Below are 25,915 nucleotides of genomic sequence, written 5' to 3'. Positions count from 1 at the left end.
CAACATCCGTGAGAGAAGTTAGTTCCTGTTTATCACATTATAGCAGCTATCAAAAAAAAAAAAAAAAGTCGTTCCCTCAGCAACCTTCGATTTTATCCGTCTCTGAAACAGGAGACTCCTTCCATAAACATCTCAAGAAACCATATCAGCCAATATATATTTTCTTAATAACAACACATTTATTTATTTATTTTTTAAATTTTTTTTATTACTACGTTTAGATTATATAGATCATCCAACATACCAGTCCCTGTGACTAAACTGTTACTATGGAAACTGTCAGAGCTGCCGTTATAGAAAATGAATCAACATCTCCTGGCCAATCAGAACTGAGAATGAAAGCGCGCTGTGGTATAAACATCAATAAAAGATGGATCCTGCGCCATTCCAGAGTGTTATTCCAAAAACAATAAATATACAATGAGCTAAAGGTCGAGGTTTAACACACGCTGCACACACTGTGTTTCATTTTTAATAAACTCCCAACCTCACACACACACACACACACACACAACCTCGGTACATTGTGTTATTATTACTCAGCTCTGCGCAGCTCATCGGAGGAGGAGGCTGATTCCAGGTCACTTTCTTTAATCCCCCCCCGGCTTCAGATTCTAATCCCAGTTTGTGATGAAAGACTTGATTAAGGCTTCAGGAGATTAAAGAACAAGGTTTCGGTCCTGAATTCATCAAAACCCGAACGTTTAAGGTCTCGTTGCGCAGCCAGATGTCCTCTCTCCTTTCTCTGTGTTTTTCTCTCTCAATTTCTCTCTCTCACTGTCTCTCTAAATTCCAAAGCCCAGACTGTCTTTTCTCTTTCTTCTCTCTCTCTCTCTCTCTCTCTCTCTCTCTCTGTTTTAAAAAGAAAATTAGCAGTAAGAAACAATGACCCAAGGAAATAGACGGTTATTGTTTTCAATAACGTCAAACGATATAAAATCAGATAGGAGTAAAAGAGGACGTACAAGATGCTTTCATATTTAAATCATGTAATGAACCAGTACTAAAGCTCAATGACAGATTAGAAATCAATAATTAAAATACATAATGGTTGCTATTTAAAGTATTTTAAAAAAAAAAAAAAAAAAAAAAAGCATCTCAGTTCAGCTCACAGGCTTAAAAGAGGAAAAACTAACACAAACACGTTTATAAAATAATAAAAGAAATTAAACTACTCCGCTTAGAGCTTATAGTATTCTCCGTGGCTTATAGTATTATTTCATACCTTATTTCATGTCGTGTTCTTATTTAGAAAACCGGATGCTGAATGACTTCCTATTGAGAAAAAGTGCACTATATAGGGTATAAAAAAAGAATATCTCACTATGTAGTGCATGTAAATTTCGACCAATGATTCAATACCACAACCAATAAACGGTGAGTTGGAACCTTTCTTTCACAGGAAGCTGAATGTCGATTGCCTTGTTGTCTTGTATACAGGGCATAAAAGCTTTTATTTTACTGGGTAGTTAGTGTACTTCAACATGAATTGCACCCGTCCGCCTCCAGGTTCGACGTGTTGTGAGTTTTGAGATGCTTTTCTGTTCATCGCGGTTGTAAAGTCTCTGTGAAGCACTTTTCACCTCACGACCAATCAATCCGCAATTGAAATGAACTTTCTAAAGAATAAAACACTCGTGGGTGTGTTGTTATAGGAAAATAAGCAACGGTGGGTGTTGTGATGAAGTGGAGATACTGATACCACCCCGAAGGTTATTATTCTCCAATAACAGCACGTACCCCGAAGTGTTTTATTCCTCGTATACCACAGCAACTTTCCAACAATTGCATTTTTTTTTTCAATTTATAGTAATAAATAGTGATTTAATCCCAAAGAGCTTCCTGTTAGACACGTGGAACAATATTCAGAGTGAAAAAGGTACATCAGTGTTTATGTAGAGAATATGAAATGAGTTCCTCATATTCAGTTTCCTGGGCTCCCAGTAGAGGTTTCCAAGCCAGGGGTTTTTCAATAGCACCTACTCCAATGCCTTTAAACAATACAATTAACAAAGTCATAGTTATGTATTTAATATTGACTACAAATAACATCCCATAATCTTTCTGAATGTATTTACAACCCAAAATATGAATTTCAGTGAATTTCAGGGCATACTGTGGTTACATCGAACTGTCAAACAGTGTCGCTGGATTCTTTGCTCAAGACGATATCACACAAGAAACGCAAGTCTGAGACATGATTTCAGTATTAAATCCTTCAAGTCTGAGATGTGTGTGATTTCAGTATTAAATCCTTACTATACACATGGACCTCAACTCATGAATATGACCCACTAGACATAAAAGCCATTATTTGTAATGTACTTCCAGTATAAAGGACTAGAGATTGAATCCCAGATGGCTCCCTGTTGGACTACATAGGACGTAGGAGTTATTATTTGTACATATAAAGGTGAAGAGTCGGACATTTTGTGCTGCAAAGGGCACAGAAAAAGAAAAGGAAAGTACAGGAATGTGACTGTTACGAAAAGAATACTTCTGTGATTGTTGCACTGAAGTACGTTACCACTAATTCCCTTTGAGTGAGGGTCTTTTTTCCATTCCAAAGTTGGTCAAAGATTCCTAATGTACCATTGCAATTAGGGCTGTGATGATATATTGTGAAGTCTGAAAATATTATTTATCCCTATCAGTCATCCGTTGTGGTCAGTACTTGTTGTGCCACTCGCACTGCCCAACACTTGCCTCCTCCACATCAAGATTTCTGCGTGATTTGTAAACGAACTCGGCAATGGCCACAAACACAGAGAGTACAAGCCCAGCGGCGAGGACGATGAAGATGCCGCCGATGTTCTCGACACCGAGAGCACTCGCCTCCTTACTGTCCTCCTCCGGACAGCCGTTTCCTCGCCACCACTTTTCCTTCATCATGTGCAGTTTTCCTTCCTCCTGCAGTTGCAGAATGGCAATCGTCACTTTATCGCGGTACGGGGAACCTGTGCAAAAAAAACATGCAATCATTTTTTAACAGGTGTTACCTTATTTATCTGCTTTATTTTATAGTTATACCGCTAGCATTATGCTCTGGTTAATATGGTGATCCTCATTCCTAGCTGCTCCACCCTGACATCATAGATACTACAAAATTTTAAAGGAAATTTGCGTTAGTTTGATAAGCTACTGAAGGAAACGTGATCTTGGGGACATGGTGGCTTAGTTGGTTGAGGCTTTGCTCTACTGTTTGTGAGCTCAAATCGCATCACCAAGCTGGTACTGCTGGCTCCTTGAGCAAGGCCCTTAACCCTCAACTGCACAATTGTCTCCTGACTCTACTGTAAGTTGTTTTGGATAAAAGAAAGCATCAGCCAAATGATGTCCATAAGATGTCCATAAGATGTCCATCAAAACCTATTTACTGCAAAAAATAATTTATGGGCCACGTGACCTGGTTAGAGGTTTTTGGTAACAGATAAATGAAGGAAGACAAATCAGGTTCTATATTCATTTACAAAGTTACCAGTAACCAGACACCTTTGAGAAACTCAAGGCAAAATAAACTAATTTGTAAATGCGGGTTCCTTCTCTCACCAATTGGGGTTCCCACTCCATAGCCCTTGGAGTCAATGAGGCCTCCGATCTGCGTGAGGTTGCAGTTGCGCTGGCTGATGTACTCGATGCTGGTGGACTCCATCAGGAGTGCGTAGTCGGTGGTTAGCACACGCTGGATTCCCTCGCGGTTGTTTTTCACCAGAGCTGTGTTCTTACGGCTGCTCATGAAGGCCCACATCTTCTCATACGTTGAGATCTTCGATTTCTGGTGAACAACAGAAAGAAATTGTTAGTGTGTCATACAAAACATGGAGCTTTAAGAGGAGAACAGATACCTGCTCTGTGTTCTCACCTTGAAGAAGGTCATGGTGGAGCCATCCCTCACGGCTCCATACTCAATCTTGGTTTGTTTGGCGAGATCATCAGCCGAGTCGATGGGTGAGTCCATGCGCTCCACGGTGAGAAATGCAGCAAGATTCGCCGTGTATGATGAGATGATGATAAGTGTGAAAAACCACCAGATGCCCCCAACAATCCTAGTGGACAAAGCTTTAGGCATCAGCTCTGAACCTGGGGAGGCAAAAAAAAAAAAGATCACAGACACTAGATATAGTATGCTGATTCTATACAGTGCCTTGCATAAGTATTCACGCTCTTTACCCTGAGAACACCGTCACCATGGTGAAACATGGTAGTGGTAGCATACTGTTGAATTCTCTCATGTTGAGAAGATCAGTGGAGTGGAATTGATGGGATCAAAAGAAGCCATGATGGACTTGTATGTCAGATGCTCCAAATAGTTTAATAGAATTTAAAAAGAAGGTCCTACCTTGCTGCATTAGAGCTCCAACACCAAACCACATGCTGTTGATTAGTGTAAAGTTGTTCTCCACCACATCAGAGTCAGGGTTGCAGGGGTGAGGATTGTACCATTCATAAGGTGTGAACCTACACACGATACACACATACACTCTGTCTTACTATCCTTCTGAGGACCATCCACTGACATAATTAATAATATGGCTAATTAAGGCTATGCTACACCTACACCTAACCCTAATCTTAACCACAGTAACCGGTCAGGATTTCTTTTGAGTTTTTGAAAGCTGTCCTTACCTGGCAATGACGAAAAGGACGCAGCTGACTCCTAGGCAGGCGAGTAGGACGTACATCCAGATATCAGGGGAGAGCGGGTTCAGGAAGGAGAAGACGCCTGGGTTTGTGCCGTTGGGTTTGTGATACAGGATGGAGATTCCCAGGGTCATGAATGGTTTGGAGAAATCGATCACCTTCTCCCTGACATAGGTAATGGTGAGTGGAGCCACAGCTAAATCCGCCACCTGCAGGACAAAACAAAACATTATTGCGAAAAATTGTAGGCAGATTTTTGGAAACATTATGATTTTCCTTCATCACCTGCCATTTTGGTAAATATCCTAAACAGGAGCAACAAGATGACATCATCAAAAAAGTGCCAGCTCTTACCAAACTGTATGGCCAAACAGTATGCAAAACTATGATGCATACAATTAGTAAGCAGTTGTTAGCTAGCTAACCAGATGAACTGTTAGCATCTAAAACAAATATTTTCCAGCTACTGCCTGGAGCCCCATTCCAACATTTGCATTTTACTTGACTGTTTTTTACTTGACACCATAGCAAGGTATCATAAGTGGAAAACTAGGTTTCAACTACCATGGACATAGCCCGTTTGGCACATACTATTTCCCGTGTGGTGTTTAGCATCGTGCTTATCATGAGCCATCCAGATCCACTAATATATACCAAACCAAATAACATGTAGTATCACACAATTTATTACCACGCTATAGGTTACCACAGATGGCAAACTATTTTCACTAATCAGTACAGCAGCGTGGAGGTTTAGGGCGTAGCTCATGTATGTTTGGCTCAGGCTCGTCTGATGATGTCATCTTCTCCACTTCAGAACTTTTACCATAACAGTAGCTGTCATGGTCTGTCATTGGTACCCTTCATCTTTTTTTTTTTTGTTTGTATATTTGTATACAAAATTTGTATATTCACTCTGTTATGATATAAATGTTTCATTTGTGAAACATACGTGATCTATGAGCTCTCGAACCATGCCATTCCACTCCCCCTTATCGTTCTGGGCACCATATTTGCCATCCGAGACAAGTTTGACTTCATAGGAAAATCCCAGGATGTTGGAGAGCTCCTTCAGCAGGTCTAAGCAGTAACCCTCGAAGCGGTCGTTCCCGTACAGCGGCTTGTCCGATTTCTTATACATCACGTATGGGTTTTCCTACCAAAAAAATGGATTTTGTGAACAATTTGAACCAGAACAATGATGTTATTTGCTGCCCCATCCCTTCCATCTTGTATTTAAACTCAAAACATTTGCCATCAGGAAGACCCCCAAGTATAAGAAGGAATTTGGGGCTCCATTTCCCTAATTTCTCAAATGTTGTTTACTAGTCTGGTTTTCTGCTCTCTGTCTATAACACTCCAAAGCTGATTGTTCACGCTATTGTTGCTGCTGCAATTTGAAGCTATATTTCAAGTATTTCTTAGTTCTTTGTTTTCTATTTTCCTGTCATCTTGTCTCTTATCTTCTAGTTCTCATGAGGTGCACTTCCGCTGCCTTAAAAAACCAAGGGATATTTTGTGGTGGTCAGGAACTTTAGGTTAGTTTCCACCAAAGGAACCAGGGCCAAATTTACTTCCATAGCAATACTTTTAGTTCCAGAGAAGGTACTGTTCTCTGGAATAGGTATGATTGGGCTTCTCATTAGATGCATTTCCACTGCATTAAAAACCAAAGAACATTTTCAGGAGGTCAGGAACGATAGGCTAGTTTCCACCAGAGGAACCAGGGCCAATTTTAGTTCCTTAGCTATAGTTCTTGCTCCAGAGCAGGTATGACTGGGATTCCCCTAAGGTGCATTACTCTTGCTTTAAAAAAAAAAACAAGGAATATTTTCAGGATTTAAGGAACATTAAGCTAGTTTCCATTAGAGGAACCAGTGCCAATTTTACTTCCTTAGCCACAGTTAAACAAAGCAGGTACTGTTTTCTGGAACAGGTATGACTGGGGAACTCAAAAGGTACATTACCCCTGCTTAAAAAAACCTTGACTTGGACCTTTGTAATCATGAAATGTCAGGTGACTGGACTTTCATGAAGTTTAGTCCAATACCCCTGATCTACCAAATGGAATGAGCATTTCTAAGTTAAGGCTAGGATATCTCTTAAAACAATTTCCTGACACTCGTTACCAGAATAGTCGTGACGATCAGAGTCCGGTTGGCCATGGAGTCCGTAACGTTCCCCGTCTTGTCTTTGCTGTCCGTCAAGTTAAGACCTGTGTTAGAGTTCCACACCCCAATCTGATAAAAAGTAAGTCATAAGGTATTACATTTTCATCTAACGATCAGGAATACACATATTGAAGGACATCAACATCGACATCTATATATAAAAATGAAACTAAATATCGATCAATTTTAAACTATCTATAAGTAGATTTTACAAAGTGTAACATATTGAAGCTAATTTCTAGCAAAATTCTATATTGAGGAAGCAAAAAATGCAAAACATTAGGAAAGATACAGAGGAAAGATACAAGGGAAATATAAATAAAATTAAAAAATATTTAAAGATGTTTCAATAAGGCGAATGTTCTTTGGTTTTCTAAGCTAGCCTTCCTAAATCAATGAATCCACAAGTAAATTATCTGTGTATACTACTCAGTTATTGCAAGTGAGATTGATGTTAATCCTTCATAAAAATGAAGCTGTAAATAAAGCTACAAGTGCTAACTTTGGCCCTCATCCTAATTTTTTTGTCAAGGCACAATACCACCAATCATACAAACTACATACTTAGCATACGTGGCTAGCAAGCTAACCTGTTCACTTCCTCTTTCTTTAGACAGTTTAATCATCTGTGTTTTTTTTTGTACAAATTGGCCCATGAAATTGAAGTTGTGACACAGTGTTAACAGATAAAATGTTTGTGACAAGCTAAAAAATATACCGCCTTTCATACATACAATTTATCAAGTGATTTTAGCTAGCTAGCTAAGCGCTTGTCACAGCCCAAACTACTATACTACTGTACAGTACAGTAGGATTTCTGTTTAATTCTGAGTTTCCAGCTTTAGGGATTAAAAGCAGAAGGAAGGATAAAGGGCTGGAGAGGAAGAAAGAAAGCCATCCTGTGAAAACAAACCTTCTTCCACACTTTATGAAAGCGCCCAGCATCCGACTTGTGAAAAGTCAGAGAAAGAGGGAAAAAATTCTGTGAAATAACTGACAACCTAATAAAAAGTAAATTAATGTAATAATAGTAAAGGCAATTGATACAAGCTATTATTATTATTATTATTATTATTATTATTATTATTATTGTTTGTTAAGAAAGCCCTTAACTTTACTAAACCCCTAAACACATAATGAGTCATTTATACCACATTCGTCCATTAATGAAGGTCAAATGAAGGTATTTTGTTCATAGAATTAATATATAATGAGGTCGTCAATGGAATTATCTGACTATTACTGTTTTAAATTCATGTAATTGCTACAACAATAACCTAAATATTAGTACTAATCACTTTAACATTGCACTAATGAAGTCATCACTGTGATAATATTGCCAATGAGACAATAATAAAGTAATTACTGTAATATTAGGGTCATTACTGTAATATGGATTTCAGTGTACCAGTAAGGTTGAGAAAGTAATAACATCACTGTAATAACACAGTCATTTCTATGATTAAAAAGGTTACTACTGTATTAATGGAACCGATGTTCTAATAAGGTTAATGATGCACTAATGAGATCATCACTGTAATAACAATCATTACTGTAATAATGAAGTCATCACTGTAATAAAGTCATCACTACAATAACAAAGTCAACACTGTAATAATGGGGTCATTACTGTAATAAGGAGGTCATTGCTATTATAACAGCCTTCATTATGTAAAAAGTCATTAATGTATTTATCATTACATTACTATAATGTAATGACTATTACTATAATAATGAAGTCATCTTTGTAATAACAGTCATCACAGTATTTGGGTAAACATTGTAATAATGAGATCATTGCTATAACAACAAAGTCATCACTATAATAATGACATCATCATTGTAGTAGCAGGCATCATTGCAGTGATTAGGTCATAACTCAAATCATGAGGTCATCATTACTGTAAAGCAATCATCACTGCAATAATAATAATAATAATAATAAAGTTATCACTGTAACAATGGTCATCACTGTAATATAGAAATTGCCCCTGTAATCACAGTCACTGCAGTAATTAGGTCATGACTGTAATAATGATCATCATTAATAATAACATCGTCTCTGTGATTATTAGGTCATTATTGTAATAACGTTATCATTCTTTGATTACTAATTACTTTGATAATCACAGCCTTTGCTCTAACAGTGTGTGTATATATATGTGTGTGTGTGTCTGTGTGTGTGCGTGTGTGTATATATACCTTTTCCATGCCGTCTTCTTTCAGGCTGATGATATCAAGGTCGAAATCTTTCCTCAGTCCGTCTGTCCTGTTCAGGACAATCTGTCCAGTTAATCCGTTCCACTGAGACTGAAGATGAAAACAGGACACAATGAAAAGACTGATGGACACAAATTCAACCCATTTCAGTTTCTCTAGAACTGAATGCAAACACACCGACATTTCAGTCATTTTAATAATACACTGTAGCTGAGTGATCTCTTCCAAACTGAACTGACTGACTTCATGGAATTCTGGGAAAACTGAAGTGACCCCCTTTGGAGATTTACTCTCCTTATTATGCCGCAGCGTGAAACCAGTTCAATCCTGTCTTCATATGTACTTTACACACACACACACACACACATGCAGAGTTTTGCTCTCTTGGACTCCTGGCTACAGATGGCATCTGGATTTGTACTTGCAGTCTCTCGATGATAGAGTGAACAATCTTCTGTTGCAAAACTTGGCGACTCCGCATTGCATCTTTCCTAATGCAGCACCATGAAAGAGCAAACACACTTGAAGGAAAGCACTACTGCTTACTGTGTATGCAATTCATTACTATCACTCTGATCAACAGGACAAAGAGGAATGCCATCCCTCCTACCCAGAGACCAATTATGCACTTTTGGACCATAACAGAGCTCTGTATTCATTTAGGACTGGACTAGAGGTGTGCTTTCTGACTGAGATTCCAACAAAAAGAGTCCCAGAATGTATTAATCCTATGCGGGTGATTAGAAATGAATATCACAGGACAAGCAGAGACAGTATTTAGCCAGTGTGGACGCCCCCAATCCAGGAACACTCATTATTCCTATTTGGGGAAATCATTTGAACGATTATTAGTAATCATTAATTAATAATGAATTCCTTTGACTTGCACTGAAGCTACCGCTCACCTCTTTAAATGTGCTGATGAAGCGTGAGCCGAAGCGCCATGGTTTGTGTCGGTGGCATTGCAGCGAGCTGACGGTGATCTGTGATGCTCGCTGTGCCGCTGCTGCCACCATGAACACGGCATCATACATCAGAGCCGCTTCAGTCTGGCAGAGACAAAATACACACTTTTACACACTCGTGACATCCATGTTATCGCCATGCATCATGAAAGGTTTGTTAAGGGGCCAAGTGGAATCAGGAAACGCTGATCAGGAAACCGCACACACTTAAATACACCCACTGTATCCTTAGGAAGGGTGCGTTAAGTAGGGAATCAAACACTTGTGGGTGTGCTGTTGTAGAAAAATAATCAACAACAGGGTGGTGTGATGAAGCGAAGCACTTGTTACCACTTTGAAGCCGATTTTTTTTTCGATACCAACACATCTCAAAGTGGTTTACATACTACTGCAATTCACCAACAATTACAATGACACTTTTTATCCGTTTATAGTTAGAATTAATGTTACGAAATGTCCACAAAACAACTGAGTTTCTGTTCTCACTTACATTATAGCAGCTATAAACATCATTCCCTCACTTGATGTTTATAAGACAAAAAAACACAGTTTGTTATGTTACTAGAAAGCAGAAAGTCCCGTTCTGAAGACTCTCTCATGGTGGAAAACGTACTGACTGTTACAAACCGCTAACACTGGAGACTCCTTCCAGAAATATTAAAATAAATGTTTCCCAACAGAAATCTTCACCATATTGACATTTATACGATTTCTTTGTTAAATAACAGCATAATTTTTTTAGTCTAGCCTTCTGACCAATCAGATTCCAGAATTCAACAGCACTGTGGTACTATACTGTATATAGTAATGAGTACACTACTAAAATTATAGGTATCACGTAGGGCATAGTGAGCGATTTGAGTGTGTATGTTCATGCTTATGTACAGGATGTTGTATGTTAATGATCAACACATCATATCGACTCAATTATTATAGCCTTGTGTGTGTTATGTGTTATCATCTCTACTGATCACAATTTACTGGAGTCAGTAAAATAAGTAGGACTTGTAAACACTTTTATCCAAAAAGTGAAATATATGAAAGGATGGTCATTTGGAGATGATTTCTAACCGTCATCATGCCCTCCATTATGCCGTTGTCGAGTTTCGGTGGACCCTGAACTCTCTCCATAGACCATTTCCCCAGCACCGATGCCACCTGAGGGTCGTCTACGTTCAGAAGGCGGAAACCTGTCATGTTCACGCCGCTGTAGCGGTACGGCTCCAGATCCAGAGCGTACAGATCCTACAACACAACACAACACACCTCATCAGAGTCACACTCTCTAACCCAGACAGAAACACTCAAAATTTAAAGAATAAAATCATAAAAAAGTGTTTTTCCTTGTACGAGGTATGGGTCCGTTTTTTTTAATAATAAATAAATGATCATGTGTTGATGATGGAAACGCAACTCACACAAACCTTTTGGAAACTCCCATTTTTATTAATTAAAGAATGACCTGTCTTAGCTTTTGTTTTTTTTATAATTAATATTTCAGCGTGACAGTGTGCGCTACTGTGTTATGTCTTGTGTTTATGTCATGTGTTTTGTTTTGGTTTATGTCCTGTCTCCACCCATGTCCTGTCATTGGTTGTCTCCCTCATGTGTCCTCATTTCTCACACCTGTTTCCGTTTACCCTTTAATGAGTTTGTGTATTTAACCCCGCCCTGCCCCCGTGTGTCTTTGTGGTTCGCGAAGTTCGTACCGAGTCTTGTTCAGTGTTCTCTGACTTCCTTTTTGTTGACCTTGTTCTGTTCCCTAGTTCGCGTGTTTTGAATTATCCTTGCCATAGCCGTTGGTAGATCGCCTGACCTTTGCCTGATTACTGTTACGAGTTTTGATTCACGTTTTGGATTTTGTCTGCCTGCGTCTCAATAAATACACTTTCAGTGCACTTGCATCCGTCTCCACTCGCCCTACATGACATTATCACTTACGTTATAGCAGCTATAAACAGTCGCTCCCTCAGAAGCCTCTCTTTTTTTCTCCCTCTTCAAGGTATTATGAGGAAAGTATGCGGCTTGTCCTGTTACCAATAAATCTTGAAGGCTTTCCTGGTGGTTACATTTAGCTGAATTACGCAATTAGGGAGGGAATGTATCTGTCTTGTTTGTCTTTTTATATGTCTTGTATCAAAAATGTTTTAAATTTAAGAATCTAGTAAGCAATTATGAGTCAACAAATGTGCTAGAAATGGCTACTTATGATGAATCCCAAATAACACACAGGCCAAGTTCGAGCTACAGTTAGGATTCTGCCCAAAGAGAGGATCTAACACTTCTGATAGAAGATATTGTGTAATTGAAAGTTGGGCAATGTGACTTACCAGCGTGGTGAAGAAGAAATGGTAGTACTCAGTCATCATGCCCATAGAAAGTAACTGTAGAGAAAAAGAAAGAAATTTTATTCATATAAATTCACACTTATACTGGATATGCTGCATTCCAGGGTACACAGAAGCCTGATATTTTCTGAGCGTGTTACCTGTGCTGAGCTCAGGAGAGTGTTGGCGTGTATTACCTGTTTTAACACCTCGGCTGTGGTCTGGTATGAACAGTCAAAGATGACGCAGAACTCTTTCCCCTTCTTCATCTCTTTGAGAAGCGGCCGGGTGTCTCTGTTCCCCACAGGCAGCTGGCGGATCTTAATCTTAATGCTGTAACGGGATGGAGCTTTGATCAGCTCCTGCAGACGAATCAGACCTTCAAAACAAATAAGCAAACACAGTAAGGTTTTTACCTTACACAACCTTCTGCTATGCCTTTGCTTTCTTATTTGGCTCTTCCTTCAGCTCAATACTAACCACAACCCTTAATTATTGTTCTCATCTATGTGTAAGTTAGTCTGCTTGTCTCTTGTTGTTTTATAATTTCAAACAATGTATGTACTTATTTTCATATTCCAACTGGAAGGCAGTTCCTTAGATAGGCAGCATTTGCACACTCCTTCTCAGTTCCTTATTGTGGTCAAATCTGACGTAAGCATTGCCTGTTTCCTTCTCAGCATAGATGATCTCATAATTTTGTTAGGTGGATGGAGATTTTTTTCCCCATTTCCTTGCCAATTTGGTCATCTGACACTTCCCACCCAACATCCAGCTCTATCACAGAACAGCTATCAACCAGGAAGGGTGAAGGCTAGCACATGCTTTCTCCGAGGCATGTGAAACCAACTACCACATCTATTCAAACTGCTGCTTATGCTACATAACAGGCAGTGTGACACACTTGGAGGAAAACATTAACTGCCCTCCTCTGCATACAGGAGCTCACAGATGCCCACAATTGGCTACTGTCCTTTTGATTGGCAAAGGAGAGAGGGGACTGTAACGCTATCCCTCCCACCCAGAGAGCAAGGCTCTCTAGGACTCCCAGCACTGGAAGGCTGTGGCATCGTCAAGATTTGAACTCGAGATCTCCCAACAATATGGCACACCGCATTTGCTTCGACTAAGGACCTGTTCATTCAAAGGTAGGCAACAAGTTTGGGAAGCTTTTGTCTGCAGGACAGTTGTGTTCTAAGGATTTTATTTTTGACAAATTTGTGCATCACATATGCCCTTCTCAGAGATGGCAACTCCATAATTCTGTTTACCACATAACATTGAACATAAAAGCCAATCCAACCAGCTCCCATAAGAAGCTTGACCGATTCTGCTGGCTCCCACAGAACGTTTTACCAATCCCACCTGCTCCCACAGCAAGTTTGACCAATCCCACCTGCTCTCACAGCAAGTTTGACCAATCCCAGCTGCTCTCACAGCAAGTTTGACCAATCCCACCTGCTCCCACAGCAAGTTTGACCAATCCCACCTGCTCTCACAGCAAGTTTGACCAATCCCACCTGCTCTCACAGCAAGTTTGACCAATCCCACCTGCTCTCACAGCAAGTTTGACCAATCCCAGCTGCTCTCACAGCAAGTTTGACCAATCCCACCTGCTCTCACAGCAAGTTTGACCAATCCCAGCTGCTCCCACAGCAGGTTTGACCAATCCCACCTGCTCTCACAGCAAGTTTGACCAATCCCACCTGCTCTCACAGCAAGTTTGACCAATCCCACCTGCTCTCACAGCAAGTTTGACCAATCCCACCTGCTCCAACAGAAAGTTTGACCAATCCCACCTGCTCCAACAGAAAGTTTGACCAATCCCACCTGCTCTCACAGAAAGTTTGACCAATCCCAGTCACTAATTCAGAATTTTTTTACCAATCACCCCCCCCTGCCCCCTGCACACACAGAGAAAGTCTGAACAATCCCACCCACTCCTGCGAAAATTTTATTTATAGATTCTATCACTGATAAACGCCTCCTACCTGTTGCATCCTCATACACTACAGTGACACTCTTCCATTTGTAGAAGTGCACAATGTCAAGCACGGCCCGGCTAATGGAGGCATACTCTGGGTGCAGGTTGATGTAGAAGCTGTCCCTGTTGTCCATAGACGGATGTTTCCAACGTGTCTGGATGTGAGGAACCTCCAGTGCATTACAGATAGACTGCACTGCACTGACTGAGGAGCTGTGGGAGGGGCCAAAGACTGCAGCCACACCCAGTGACAGCTGATCACATGCTGAAAGGACATGAGAGAGGAGTTAGAGTGAAGTAAGTGATGTGAAGGTGGAGTTATGAGGTAAAGGAGAGCAACATAAGGGTGAAGTCACCACATAGTGAAGTCATTGTGAAGTACTGATAGACTTCTGGCAATATGCTAGACTCTTATTAGAGTCTGCTTTTATGTTGCATGTTACATTTGACAGCAAAAAGGGAAAAACACTGTTTCCTTCTTCAGTCCGCATTTTCTATCCCTGATTTTTTCATGTTTAATGGCAAGTGCTTGTGTTTAGAAGTGGTGGTCTAGACACTATTGAAAAAGCTCATCTTGGACTCGGAAGCGTGAACTACATGCAGGTAATTCGCATTAGTAGTTACAATAAACAAGAAGAGGGCATTGCCAGAAAAAAATTACTATAGGGTATGTACTTTTAATGTAAATGTAATGTACTAGCCAGAAAAGATATGAGTCCTGAAACAGAGTTATTTAAAAGATATCCGAATAATATTTCTGGCAAGAATGTCAGAATGGTTGCATGTTATAATAAATATTGTTGTTCCAAAACTTCGATTTACCTCTCCTTGAGGCTTCAAAGCTGTCGAACATGTTGATGCGCTGGATGTCGTAGGTGAGCGTTGTGTTAGGCATTAATGTCCTGTTTCGGTTGATGCTGGTCACTGCGAATTTAAAGGCTAGCTCTTCCACGCTGATTGGCTCATTCTCCAGTGTCTCAAAAATACCACCTGCACACACAAACGCAGCATTAGAGCAACATATATCATTTGAATTTGCAAATTTCTCTCTCTCCCACTAATATCTACTTCTAAGATTCTTAGTTTAATTATTATGGCTTGTTCAGTGGCATCGTCCTTCCTTTAGCTAATTCCTCATACACCGATTCCAAAAGAAGCAATGTAAGTAATATCAAAACTAAAGGAAACTCTATTCTTATTCAAATGCAAACATTCTTCTCATTAGGAAGTTACTCATCATCTAGTATATAATGTCCTTTACATATCCCTCAACTTCATTAAGCTGGTATCTCTCATCTGGATTTTCTGAAACATACAGCATGTCATCAGCATGGCAGCGGAAGGTAATGCCATGAATACTATAGTTGTACCCACAGGTAAATAGACAACTCACCATTAACATTTATAAACTGATAGCGATCAACCAGATAGGACCTGAGCCATGAACTCCAAAAACATTTTCCATTCTGTTTAGAGCAATATTATTGCATGATACAAGCAAGGAGACACAACCCTGATCACAGGCCAGTATTAGGTCATTTACTACTTTAACCAGCGCTGTCTCAGTACTGTGATGAAAACTAAACCCTGATTGAATGATTTCATATATATGATTCCTACGCAGATATGAGCTCAGTGGATAAACTACAACATCTTGGAGCTTAGTGATAAAGGAGAGGTTTGAAACTGGCCTACAGTTTGACAGATGACAAAGGGTGAAGATCAGGTTTTTTTAATCAACTGTTTAATAACTGCTAATTTAAAGATTTTGGAGGAGTCTATTATTTTTAACAGGTTCAATTTGATTAAGAAAATGTCTAGGTGTTGAATCTAGTACACAAGTTTGTTGGATTCGTTGAAAGTAGTCTCATTAAATCACCAAGCAGTATAAACTTGAAGATGCTGTTCACACGTGTGACACGTGAACCGGGATTATAACTGTCCTGCCCAAATGCACACTGATGATTTCTAGTACACGCTAACGCACAAACAGATTTTCTGTTACAATCACAATTCGAGAAACAATCATAGCACAGATCTATCAGTGCTATATAGAAAATTGCAAAAGATTTTAAAGGTTCATGGACCCAGCAAATCTAAACGAACATTAATTCAGCTATAACGCCATAGATTCCTTTACAGGATTGTCAGAGACACTTCAGCTAAAAAAATGATGAGAGACTATTAATACATGAAGGTGAACTAAGAACTTAACATTATACATTATACAAAATATGATCTTCTTTATAAACTGTTGCATTTACATTGAATGATCCGAAAGCTGGGTGGGTATAAACACATTTCTAACAGATTAGCATGACTCATAAAATTACAAGCATCACATTTGGTGAGTAGTAATCATATCCTCTAGCCTGATGCTGACATGGCCAGTTTTTTGAAGCTGACCTTTTATTGCGTGTCACCACAGACACCAGAAATCACTTATGCCTTTTGCCTTTTATAGATGTGATGACTGCTTCAAGAGCATGCAGAAATGAAATACTTAAAATTTCAAATTACTAGAAAGCTACACACTTGATCGTTGATCGTTGCTGTGTAACATAAATTATAAAAATAATGTAAAATAGTAAATCAGAGCAGATATATGTAGTGTGTGTGTGTGTGTGTGTGTGTGTGTGTGGTCTATTTGTAAAACAGTATTCACTGCCATGCGGAGGTGCATGTAAAGGACTAGAGGACAATCACTGCACTGTTTAGTCCCTGCATTCACCCAGGACTCTAAAAGCCTGCCCAGAGTCACACACACACACACACACACACACACATACACACGCACACACACACCTCCATACACAGTCCTGCAGTCAGACCGAGAAAGAATGACATATTTACATTTGTATCTGACAGATGAGACATCGCTGTTTAGGTTACTGCCTTTAAAATTTTTCTCTATTAGTATTTATGTCCATAGATTGCTTGCATTATTGTTCGTTGTTATTATTTGTGAAATGTGCCCCAGGTTTTGGACAAGCACTATATCAGATTAGATTAGATTTTTATTGAAACTCCTAGGTGTAATGCTTTTATATTGCAGTATTTAAAGTATAAGACCCACATAAAGAGTAGCAACATGCTGCATTAGCACTAATACAGGGCTATTCCATGATGGCTGCCGTCCAGCTGATCCTTCTGGGAAATTATCTGAAAGTGGTTCATGCTATGTCTGATAATGCGTCTTCATGTAGTCTTTCATTACAGACCTACATTCATGGCCACATATGGCAAACATTAACACTACAATAACATTACATACACTGTCCACTTTATAAGGAACACCTGCACACTCATGCAGTTATCCAATTAGCCAGTCATGTGCAAAATATACACTCATGCAGATACAGGTCAAGATCTTCACCTCAAACCTCAGTGACGTTGACCGTGGCATGGATGTTGGTGCCATGAAGCTGGAACAGGAAGGCTACAGGAACTCAAATAACCACTCTTTGCAACCGTGGTGAGCAGAAAAGCATGCATAACACATCACATCAAACATTGAGGCAGATGCGCTACAATAGCAGAATACTACACTGGGTTCCAGCCAAGAACAGGAATCTAAGGTTACAACAGGAACAGTCTTCAGCTGTCCAGTTTCGATGAACCCTGTCACTGATTACTTTCCTATAACAGCAAGCCTCCAAGTGTTTTATTCTTTACTCACTATTATGTTAATTGAACGCAGAGTGTTTAAAACAGAGTAAACGGTCATATTCAACTGGAGCCGCTAGTGCAACGGCATAATACAACACTGCAACATATGGGCCAGATTATATTTTCACCGCTGATGAATAAAACCATGAAGATTATGCAAACACAGAGAGAGAGAGAGATAAAGAGCGGATTCAGTCGGATTAAAACACGGTTAGATTACAGTGTGTTTCTTAAATCTCACTCTTCTGGGTTTCTGTCTCAATAAACCACGTTAGATAAGTCACAGGTTTGGCCTACATCAGACTAAGATTCAGGATTAGACCTCACATTTACATATCGTCATTTGCCAGATGCTTTTATCTAAAGCAATTTAAGAAGTGTGCCAGAATCCAGTCCAAGTGCTGAATTGATAAAGTAGAAGTTTGATTAAATCACAGTACATGATTTAACCCTTTACTTCAAATGTAGTCGATATGTTTGATGTGTGAAGTTCTTCAGTTCTGCACTTGAGCGACGAGGCTCATGTAACTAACAAGTAATGGAAATCCAGTTATCCAAGAGCTGCCCTTTTATTACAGTATTACAGTGTTTAGCTACATTTTGACACGTTCTTCACGTTTAACGATCACGCCCTAGACGACATTAGCGATTCCGTGTGATGTCACTGAAGAACTGGATGCGGTTTAAGACGTTTACAGACAACATTTTGGGTGAGACCTGGTTCAACCTCAGTCGCTCCGTCTATCTTTCGTACATTTTTCTGCCCACAACAGAAGACTGCAATCTGATTGGCTCTCTGGTGGTGATATTCGATGTTAGATCTTCAGTGAGGTGATTTGGGACACCAGTCCACCGCAGGTCACAACTGCAACTGCAAGTGGAGAACATGCAGAACACCGCCAAGCTCAGGATCAAGCCGGTGACCCTGGAGCTGTGAGGCAGCAACGCTACCCGCTGCATCACCATGCCATCCTGACACACACCCGTGCAGCGCAAATATACGTAATAGTTTTTTTTTTTTTAAAAAAAAGCCGATTCTCCCAGGATATCTAGAAAGTCTTTGATATTTTTTAATATATTTTGAGGCAAAGACGACTCTCTTGGTCATACACAGAAGACCTCAAACCAGAACAAACAGACCAGGACAAAACAATAATACTCTTTTTGATAGTTGGTTTGGATTTATTTAAATCAGGGTGCGCTGAATAATCATGGACATCCATGAATGTTTTCAGGCCAGTCTACTGAGACACTGTGTTTGAGGTCCAGAAACAGACATTTCTACGTTGTAATGGGATTTTATGTGTATTGAGTGTATTTATCAATTTCCAGACCTTATAAGGTCTATCTTCTAAACTCGAAAAAAAAACTCTAGTTGCTTTATTTTCAATAGCCTAATTCCAATATCATTCATTCATCCATCTTTAGCAAGAGCTTCATCCTGGTTGGTGGATCAGGAGTCTATCCAGGGGATCCTGGGTGCGAGGCAGGAATATACCCTGGATATGAAGCAGGGCACCATGTCCCCACAAAATCTGCACACTCAGTCAGGGGCAATTTAGAATTTCCAGTCCACCTACTGGGATGTTTTTAGGAGGTAGGAGGAAACCAGGGAACCCAGAGTAAACCCAGATGGACACTGGGAAAAGCATGCACAGGAAGTCCAACCCAATAACCAAATGAAATCTGCATTAATTTTTACGTATATTACCAATAAAGTTTGTGTGTGTTTGCATTAAAAAAAAAAAAAAGTTGTAGTAAAGTTAATTAAGCGTGCAACATACCGATGCGCAGAACGTTCTGCTGCGCGCTCGCGAGGACGCACAGCATCAGCATCAGCAGCAGCAGCAGCAGCAACGACGAGGGAAGTCGTTTCTTTCTCGCCATGGCGCGCGCGCACGGAGCTTGCCTCGAGCATGGATAATTCTCCTCCTGCTCCTTCTTCTTCTTCTTCTTCTTTTTTTGCCGTCAATTCATGTTTGCCGTGCTGTCACGCGCCAGATCCGGACTGTTTCCCGGTGCGCACGCGTCACGCAATCTGTGCACGAGCCAAAAACACAAAACAAACAAACAAACAAAAAAAAAAAACCCAAGTTCAAGCTTGGAGAAGCAGTGGAAAAACTAGTTCTGTGTGTGTGTGTGTGTGTGTGTGTGTGTGTGTGTGTGTGTTGACCAATCAGATGAAAGTAAAGGCGGGGCTTCAGTGAAACAGAGGCGTGACTATTGGAATGGTATCAAATAAGTGACACTGATATTAACAGATTTAAATTGGGGATTAATACTGTAAGTGGGGCAGCCCATGGCCCGTGCATTTTCATGACCATCAACAATTTGGTAACATCTTCATCTTCATCTTCATCATCAGTGGATCCGGAGCTTATCCAGGGAAGACTGGGTGTGAGGTGGGAATACAGCTTGCATGGGATGGGACACCAGGTCACTGAAGGGCATCATGGACACACTCATTTACACACAGAGTAGTCAGTGCACATACTGGTATGTTTTTTGGGAGGTAGGAGGTAACCGGAGAACCTGTAGGAAACCCACACAGACAGGGGAAGGACATGAAAAGACAGTAAACCGAGCTCAGGATCGAACCAGGACCCTGGAGTTGTGAGGTGGCATTGTGTTGTTCGCTTTATGTAGGGCCTAATTTAGCTAACTATAGTAAACATTTTCACCATTCAGGCTATTCCTTGTACGAGCGAGTTTTTTTTTCAACTGTGAATCTAGGAAAAGGTATTTACCCTTCCACCAATCTTTTTAACTTTTAGTTTTTAACATCAAATACACAAAATACTGTGTTTACGCTATGTCCATTCAAATGACATGAGGCAATAACTGGTTGCATAATTGCACTATTTGTCAATGTAGTGCACAGTGATAGAAAGGAAGGATTTATATTCGCACTATCCGGTGTCATCCAGATGAGGATGGGTTCCCTTTTGAGTCTGGATCCTCTCAAGGTTTCTTCCTCATGAAGTCTCAGGGAGTTTTTCCTCACCACCGTCGCCTCTGGCTTTCTCATTAGGGATAAATTCACGTATTTACAATTTATTTTGGTTTCATTTAATTTGAATGTATTTATTTCTGTAAAGCTGCTTTGTGACAACGTCCATTGTTAAAGGCGCTATACAAATAAAATTGAATTGAATTGAATAAAGGACATTCTAATGATTTACTTCATTTTTTTAAATTAATAATTTAATTTCACTCTATAATTCTTTTAAGCTTTTAAGGTGATCTCATCAGCCAGTATCACAATGTGACTGAAAATAAAGACAGAAGAATGAGAGGACTTCCTGTTGAGCATATGACGTGTGGAATATTCCACATATTTCATAGGGGAGAATATGTTCAGGTTGAGTGGAAGTAAAACAAAGATTCACACAATCACAGATTTTTGAGTATTTTAATGATTGTTCTGTATTTCAAGGTAAAGTTGAGTGGGACGGTTTTCTAACTGCAGTAGATTTTGTAGGATTTATTAATGTTTTAAGCTGTTTATCTGAAACATGCACATAGAGGTTGTTGTGAAGGAAACTTTAACTGTATTTAAAACCTTTAATTTGCATACATACTTGTAAGTGTGATATAAGCTGTACACTTTTTTCCTCTCTCTCTTGAAGTTAATAAGACAAAAAAAAACCTGAGAAAGTGCAAAGCACAAAATCTTCTGTCCTGAAAACGTTCCTAAAAAAATCTGTATATGTAAATGAAAGCATCTCAATAATCTATCTCTTATATAACATACATATAGCATTCAAATTCTTCGGAAAAAAATCATTTTAATGACATATTAACACTAAAATTCCCCCGGTATGAGACGTTGTCTCATGCAGTTGTCCTGCATTCATCAACACAATGTCCTACAATGTCCACAAAGCAATGAAGACCAGCACAAAAGATTACTTGAAGAATAAAGAAAAAAAAATTCCATTAACACACTGCAGATCGATAACACTGAGTTCTTTTTATTTGGTAGAGATGATTACAAATAACACAATAAGAATAATTAATAATTATAAATAACAATAATTAATAATTGACATCATTATGAGATGACAACACTTTTTACTATGTGTTAGGAGTGTAATGTGTTACTGTGTGGAATATATAGTCTCACAACAACTTGAAAACATGATGTGAACAGTGTGTGAAAAGAATCTTCATATAGGGCCGTATTCAGTGTGAGGTCTAGAACACGAGGGTGATAAAATTGTCTACATCCTGTACACTCGTTATGATTTCATGACATTTATTAAGTATCTCATGTGCACAAATAACTGTCAGAGTGCTGGACAGTATAATAATAGGACGTGCTGGATCAAGTGCTATTTTATAAGCTGCTGAATAACGAGGATGGAAGCCATTTTGTTAAATTTGCAGTGATTAATGTCATAATTACAATAAGGACAGCAAGGTAAAAATACATTTGCCTTTTTCAGTCCATATTTTCTATCCCTGAATTTTTTTTATTTTATTTTTTTTTTTTTGAAGGGGTGGGGGGAATCTTTAGTGGAAGGGCTTGTGTTTAAAGGCAGTGGTCTAGATGCTATTGAAAAATGCCGTCTCAGACACTGGGAACCTCTGAGACACGGATCATTTCCCAGAAAAATCCCAGAAAATTGACTCGATCAGCTGCGTAACCTGACTATGAATATGAAAAAGTTTCCTTCGCATGATGTAATTTTTGGACTAAAGTCACAGACTCTGAATAGAACCAATAGATTATAGTTTGATTTAATGATTTTTTTGGGTTAGTGTTTGATAGCTAATGCATTTCTTAGTGGTATTACACTAAGAAAGTATTACATGATTATTTCTACAGAATATATATATTTACACTGCTTTAAAGATTGTCCGTGTTCATATGTACATTCCTGAACTCGAGTGTGTACTGGAGAGATGGTGCGATCCGGTTTCCCTCCATTTGTACCCAACCATTGGTGGACGAGGTACAGTGGGCTGTACAGCGGTGCCGAAGTTCCCATCATACCCTGCAGCAGGAGGTATAGATTGGAGACTCGGTTGGGCAGAGTGTGTGCCTGAATGGAGGGGATTTATTGGTATGGAGATTATCCCTGAGTCGGGCGTGCTGTGCAGAGATGGATGGTGCTGAACAGGTACCATGTTAGCAGGATAAACCACAGGAACATTGTAGAGTGGAGCTTGGCCACCAGGGGGTGCTGCAGGGACATTATAAGCCAAAGGAGAAGGCTGCTGAGAAGAAAAGCTGTGGGTCTGAAGCAGAGGCTGATGGGAAATTGAGCTAATTGAGCTTGGGGTTGGCGTGAGGGGTTGGAAATGTGACATAGTCAATCTATTCGGGGCGTAAACAGGATGGTAGGGTCGATTCTCTTGGTAACTCCGGCACGCGAGGAAGACAACACCAGAGCAAAAGAGGATGAATGCAGTGACCCAGCCAATGTAAAGAGCTTCACCAAGTTCCCTGCGTTGAGCATCGAGTAATAGCGGGTTATAAAAGTCTCGTATGATGGAATGAGCCGTCCAGGACACAGGAATGAGGACACAAATGGCAGCCATGATCTCCATTGAGCCAGCGATTGCGATAACGAGAGATTTAACTCGTGGTTGATCAGGAAAACAGGAGATGCAACTCAAGCCTGGCAAGGATGCCACCAATCCCAGAAAGCCGAGTGCCACCGAACAGCACATCAGACCTCGGGAAGCCTGGAGCTCAGGAGGCAGATAGAGCAACGAGTCGTACACTTTGCACTGCATGCGGATATTGGCCTGGCGGTAGCAGTTCATCCATAAACCTTCCCAACGCGTTTCCATGACAATGATGTTCTCCTGGATGAATGCAGTCACTCTCCACATGGGGAGACCCGTTACAGCTGAAGCGCCGATCAGACCCAGAACTCCCAGGCAAAAGCCGATGAGCTCACCCACACCCTCAACCATTGTTTGTACACACTTTCAGCTGAGAACTATCAAAAGATCACAGTGTCCGGAAACTAGCGGTCACTAAAGGTCCCGTAACAAGTTCCTGATTAGCAGGCGATTGACTCACGCAGGCGCTCACCACCACTGTTCATACACGATCTCTAAAGGCAGAGCGTCATTCCCTAAGCTTGGGAAATATCACAAGGCAAGATTTGGAGCATAGAAACAGTCAATAATCTATTACCTGAGTAGTTAAAAATCCAGTAAGTTCCAGTTCTTGCTTTTGAAACTCCTTCAAGACTAACACATATCCCTCCTGAGGAGAAACCAGAAGATGTCACCCCCAGAAATGATTTGGAGGCGCCTTTCTGTTGGTTCTGAACAAGAAAGAAGTCGGTGTGCTTTTAGTTTTATTCTCTTATGTGTTATCCCAACATTAAACAGTCATCTTCATACCCAGTCCACTTGAGCGTTGGAGTGAACGGAGAAGGCCGAGCTAGACTGATGAATGCAGAGTTTACTCTCTCTCTCTCTCTCTCTCTCTGTTATGGGAAGCATTTGCCTCTTCGTGATTGGTTCAGGATAATGAGGGTTCTTGCTGAGTGCATGTTTGTTGTGTTCTTACTCATGTGGGTTATGGACATAATAGTCTAACTTCTACAAATACACACATGCAATCTTGGACACACAACGGCTCTTGGACTTATGCAAATTAATTTACTTAAAGTTGTTTTCTACTGTTTTATACTGTACTAATTGTCATTGCGTACCAGAAGTTCTCATATTCACCTATAGAGGGAAGATTTGTGTGTTTGTCATGCGTGTGCACTACAATCTTTGACTGCATAAGACCTCAGGGGAAGAAATAAATCCAGTCTTGGGTTATAACAAACTCTTTTATAATTAAACTCTTTTCAAAAGTAGCCATGGCAATATCATTTTAATGTTAGTCAAACGTAACCATGATGATATCATTTTAATGTAATTCAAATGTAACCAAGTCAATATCATTATAATGTAAGTCAAATGTAACCATGGTGATATCATTATGATGTAAGTCAAATGTAACCATGGCGATATCATTATAATGTAAGTCAAACATAACCATGGCAATATCATTTTAAAATAAGTGAAACGTAACCATGGCGATATCATTTTAAAATAAGTGAAAGGTAACCATGGTGATATCATTGTACTGTAATTCAAATGTAACCATGGTGATATCAATTTAATATAAGTCAAACATAATGCCAATATCATTTTAATGTAAGTCAAATATAACCATGGTGATATCATTTCAGTGTAGGTCAAATGTAACCATGGCAACATCATTTTCGTATAAGTCTAATGTAACCCTGGTGACATCATTTTAATGCAATACAAATGTAAGCTTTGCAATATCATCTTATTCTAAGTCAGGCGTAACCATGGTGATATAATGTTAGAGTTAGCCAAAAATAACCATGGCAATATCATTTAAGTGGAAGTCAAACGTAACCACGGTGATATCAACATGGTACAGTTAGAGATGAATTTGAATGACATTTGGATACTGATACTGATTATGTCCTTATTTATTTTCTATGGACCATATTAGGACATTTATGTTACGAGTGCTCCGTAAACAAATATGTACTGACATTACATTACATGTTTTTGTATATTAATAGTGACTGATATTCTCAGAAAGAATGATGCTGGTAGCTGCTGTAATGCAAATATCCTAATGTAGAACACTGAGTCAGACTCGATGGTCCGTGGTTGCATTCATTCCTTTGACTGAATGACTTGAATTTAATGAAAAACTGAATTGTTTTTCATTTTCGTTACTTGTTTTGCCACATAAAGCCTAGAAATCCAATATTCATGAATCCAAATATATAAAAAAATAAATAAAAATGCCCACTGCAGTACATTTCAGCATGAACAGAGCCAACCTGGAAGTAGAAGTATGCTATTCTACAGGCAAGTTCTCTGTTTTCGTAAAAGATATGATCAAATGGGATCAAAATATGTGATTATATGTTA

At 39.6% G+C, this 25,915-nt stretch overlaps 2 protein-coding genes across 2 annotated transcripts; both read right to left on the bottom strand.

Annotated features, from left to right (window-relative positions):
* Window positions 1-137: 137 nt before the first annotated feature.
* Window positions 138-20,096, bottom strand: grik1b (glutamate receptor, ionotropic, kainate 1b). Its single transcript, XM_034310845.2, has 15 exons — window positions 19,762-20,096; window positions 15,131-15,298; window positions 14,316-14,573; window positions 12,522-12,703; window positions 12,328-12,381; window positions 11,069-11,242; window positions 9,938-10,081; window positions 9,015-9,122; window positions 6,771-6,881; window positions 5,594-5,797; window positions 4,627-4,850; window positions 4,340-4,458; window positions 3,863-4,080; window positions 3,550-3,775; window positions 138-2,957 (listed from the first exon to the last, which is right to left on the bottom strand). The coding sequence occupies exons 1-15, from the start codon at window positions 19,862-19,864 to the stop codon at window positions 2,668-2,670; spliced, it is 2,583 nt and encodes an 860-aa protein (XP_034166736.1). The 5' UTR covers window positions 19,865-20,096; the 3' UTR covers window positions 138-2,667.
* Window positions 20,097-21,931: 1,835 nt separating this feature from the next.
* LOC113544552 (claudin-8-like) lies at window positions 21,932-24,425 on the bottom strand. Its single transcript, XM_026943390.3, has one exon. The coding sequence runs from the start codon at window positions 23,903-23,905 to the stop codon at window positions 22,847-22,849; it is 1,059 nt and encodes a 352-aa protein (XP_026799191.3). The 5' UTR covers window positions 23,906-24,425; the 3' UTR covers window positions 21,932-22,846.
* Window positions 24,426-25,915: the final 1,490 nt, after the last annotated feature.

The sequence above is a fragment of the Pangasianodon hypophthalmus genome, chromosome 14 (assembly GCF_027358585.1).
Source record: "Pangasianodon hypophthalmus isolate fPanHyp1 chromosome 14, fPanHyp1.pri, whole genome shotgun sequence".
NCBI classification, from domain to species: domain Eukaryota; kingdom Metazoa; phylum Chordata; class Actinopteri; order Siluriformes; family Pangasiidae; genus Pangasianodon; species Pangasianodon hypophthalmus.
Note: the sequence above shows the minus strand (reverse complement) of the source record. Positions and strands in the feature narration are given on the sequence as shown.

Bases quoted from the DNA above. Each gene is read 5' to 3' on its own strand.
- LOC113544552 (XM_026943390.3), bottom strand. From the start codon at position 23,905: ATGGTTGAGGGTGTGGGTGAGCTCATCGGCTTTTGCCTGGGAGTTCTG.
- grik1b (XM_034310845.2), bottom strand. From the start codon at position 19,864: ATGGCGAGAAAGAAACGACTTCCCTCGTCGTTGCTGCTGCTGCTGCTG. The intron at 4,459-4,626 runs GTAAGGACAGCT...TATCGTGTGTAG, and splicing joins GTCCTTTTCGTCATTGCCAG to GTTCACACCTTATGAATGGT. The intron at 3,776-3,862 runs GTGAGAACACAG...GTTGTTCACCAG, and splicing joins CCACCATGACCTTCTTCAAG to AAATCGAAGATCTCAACGTA.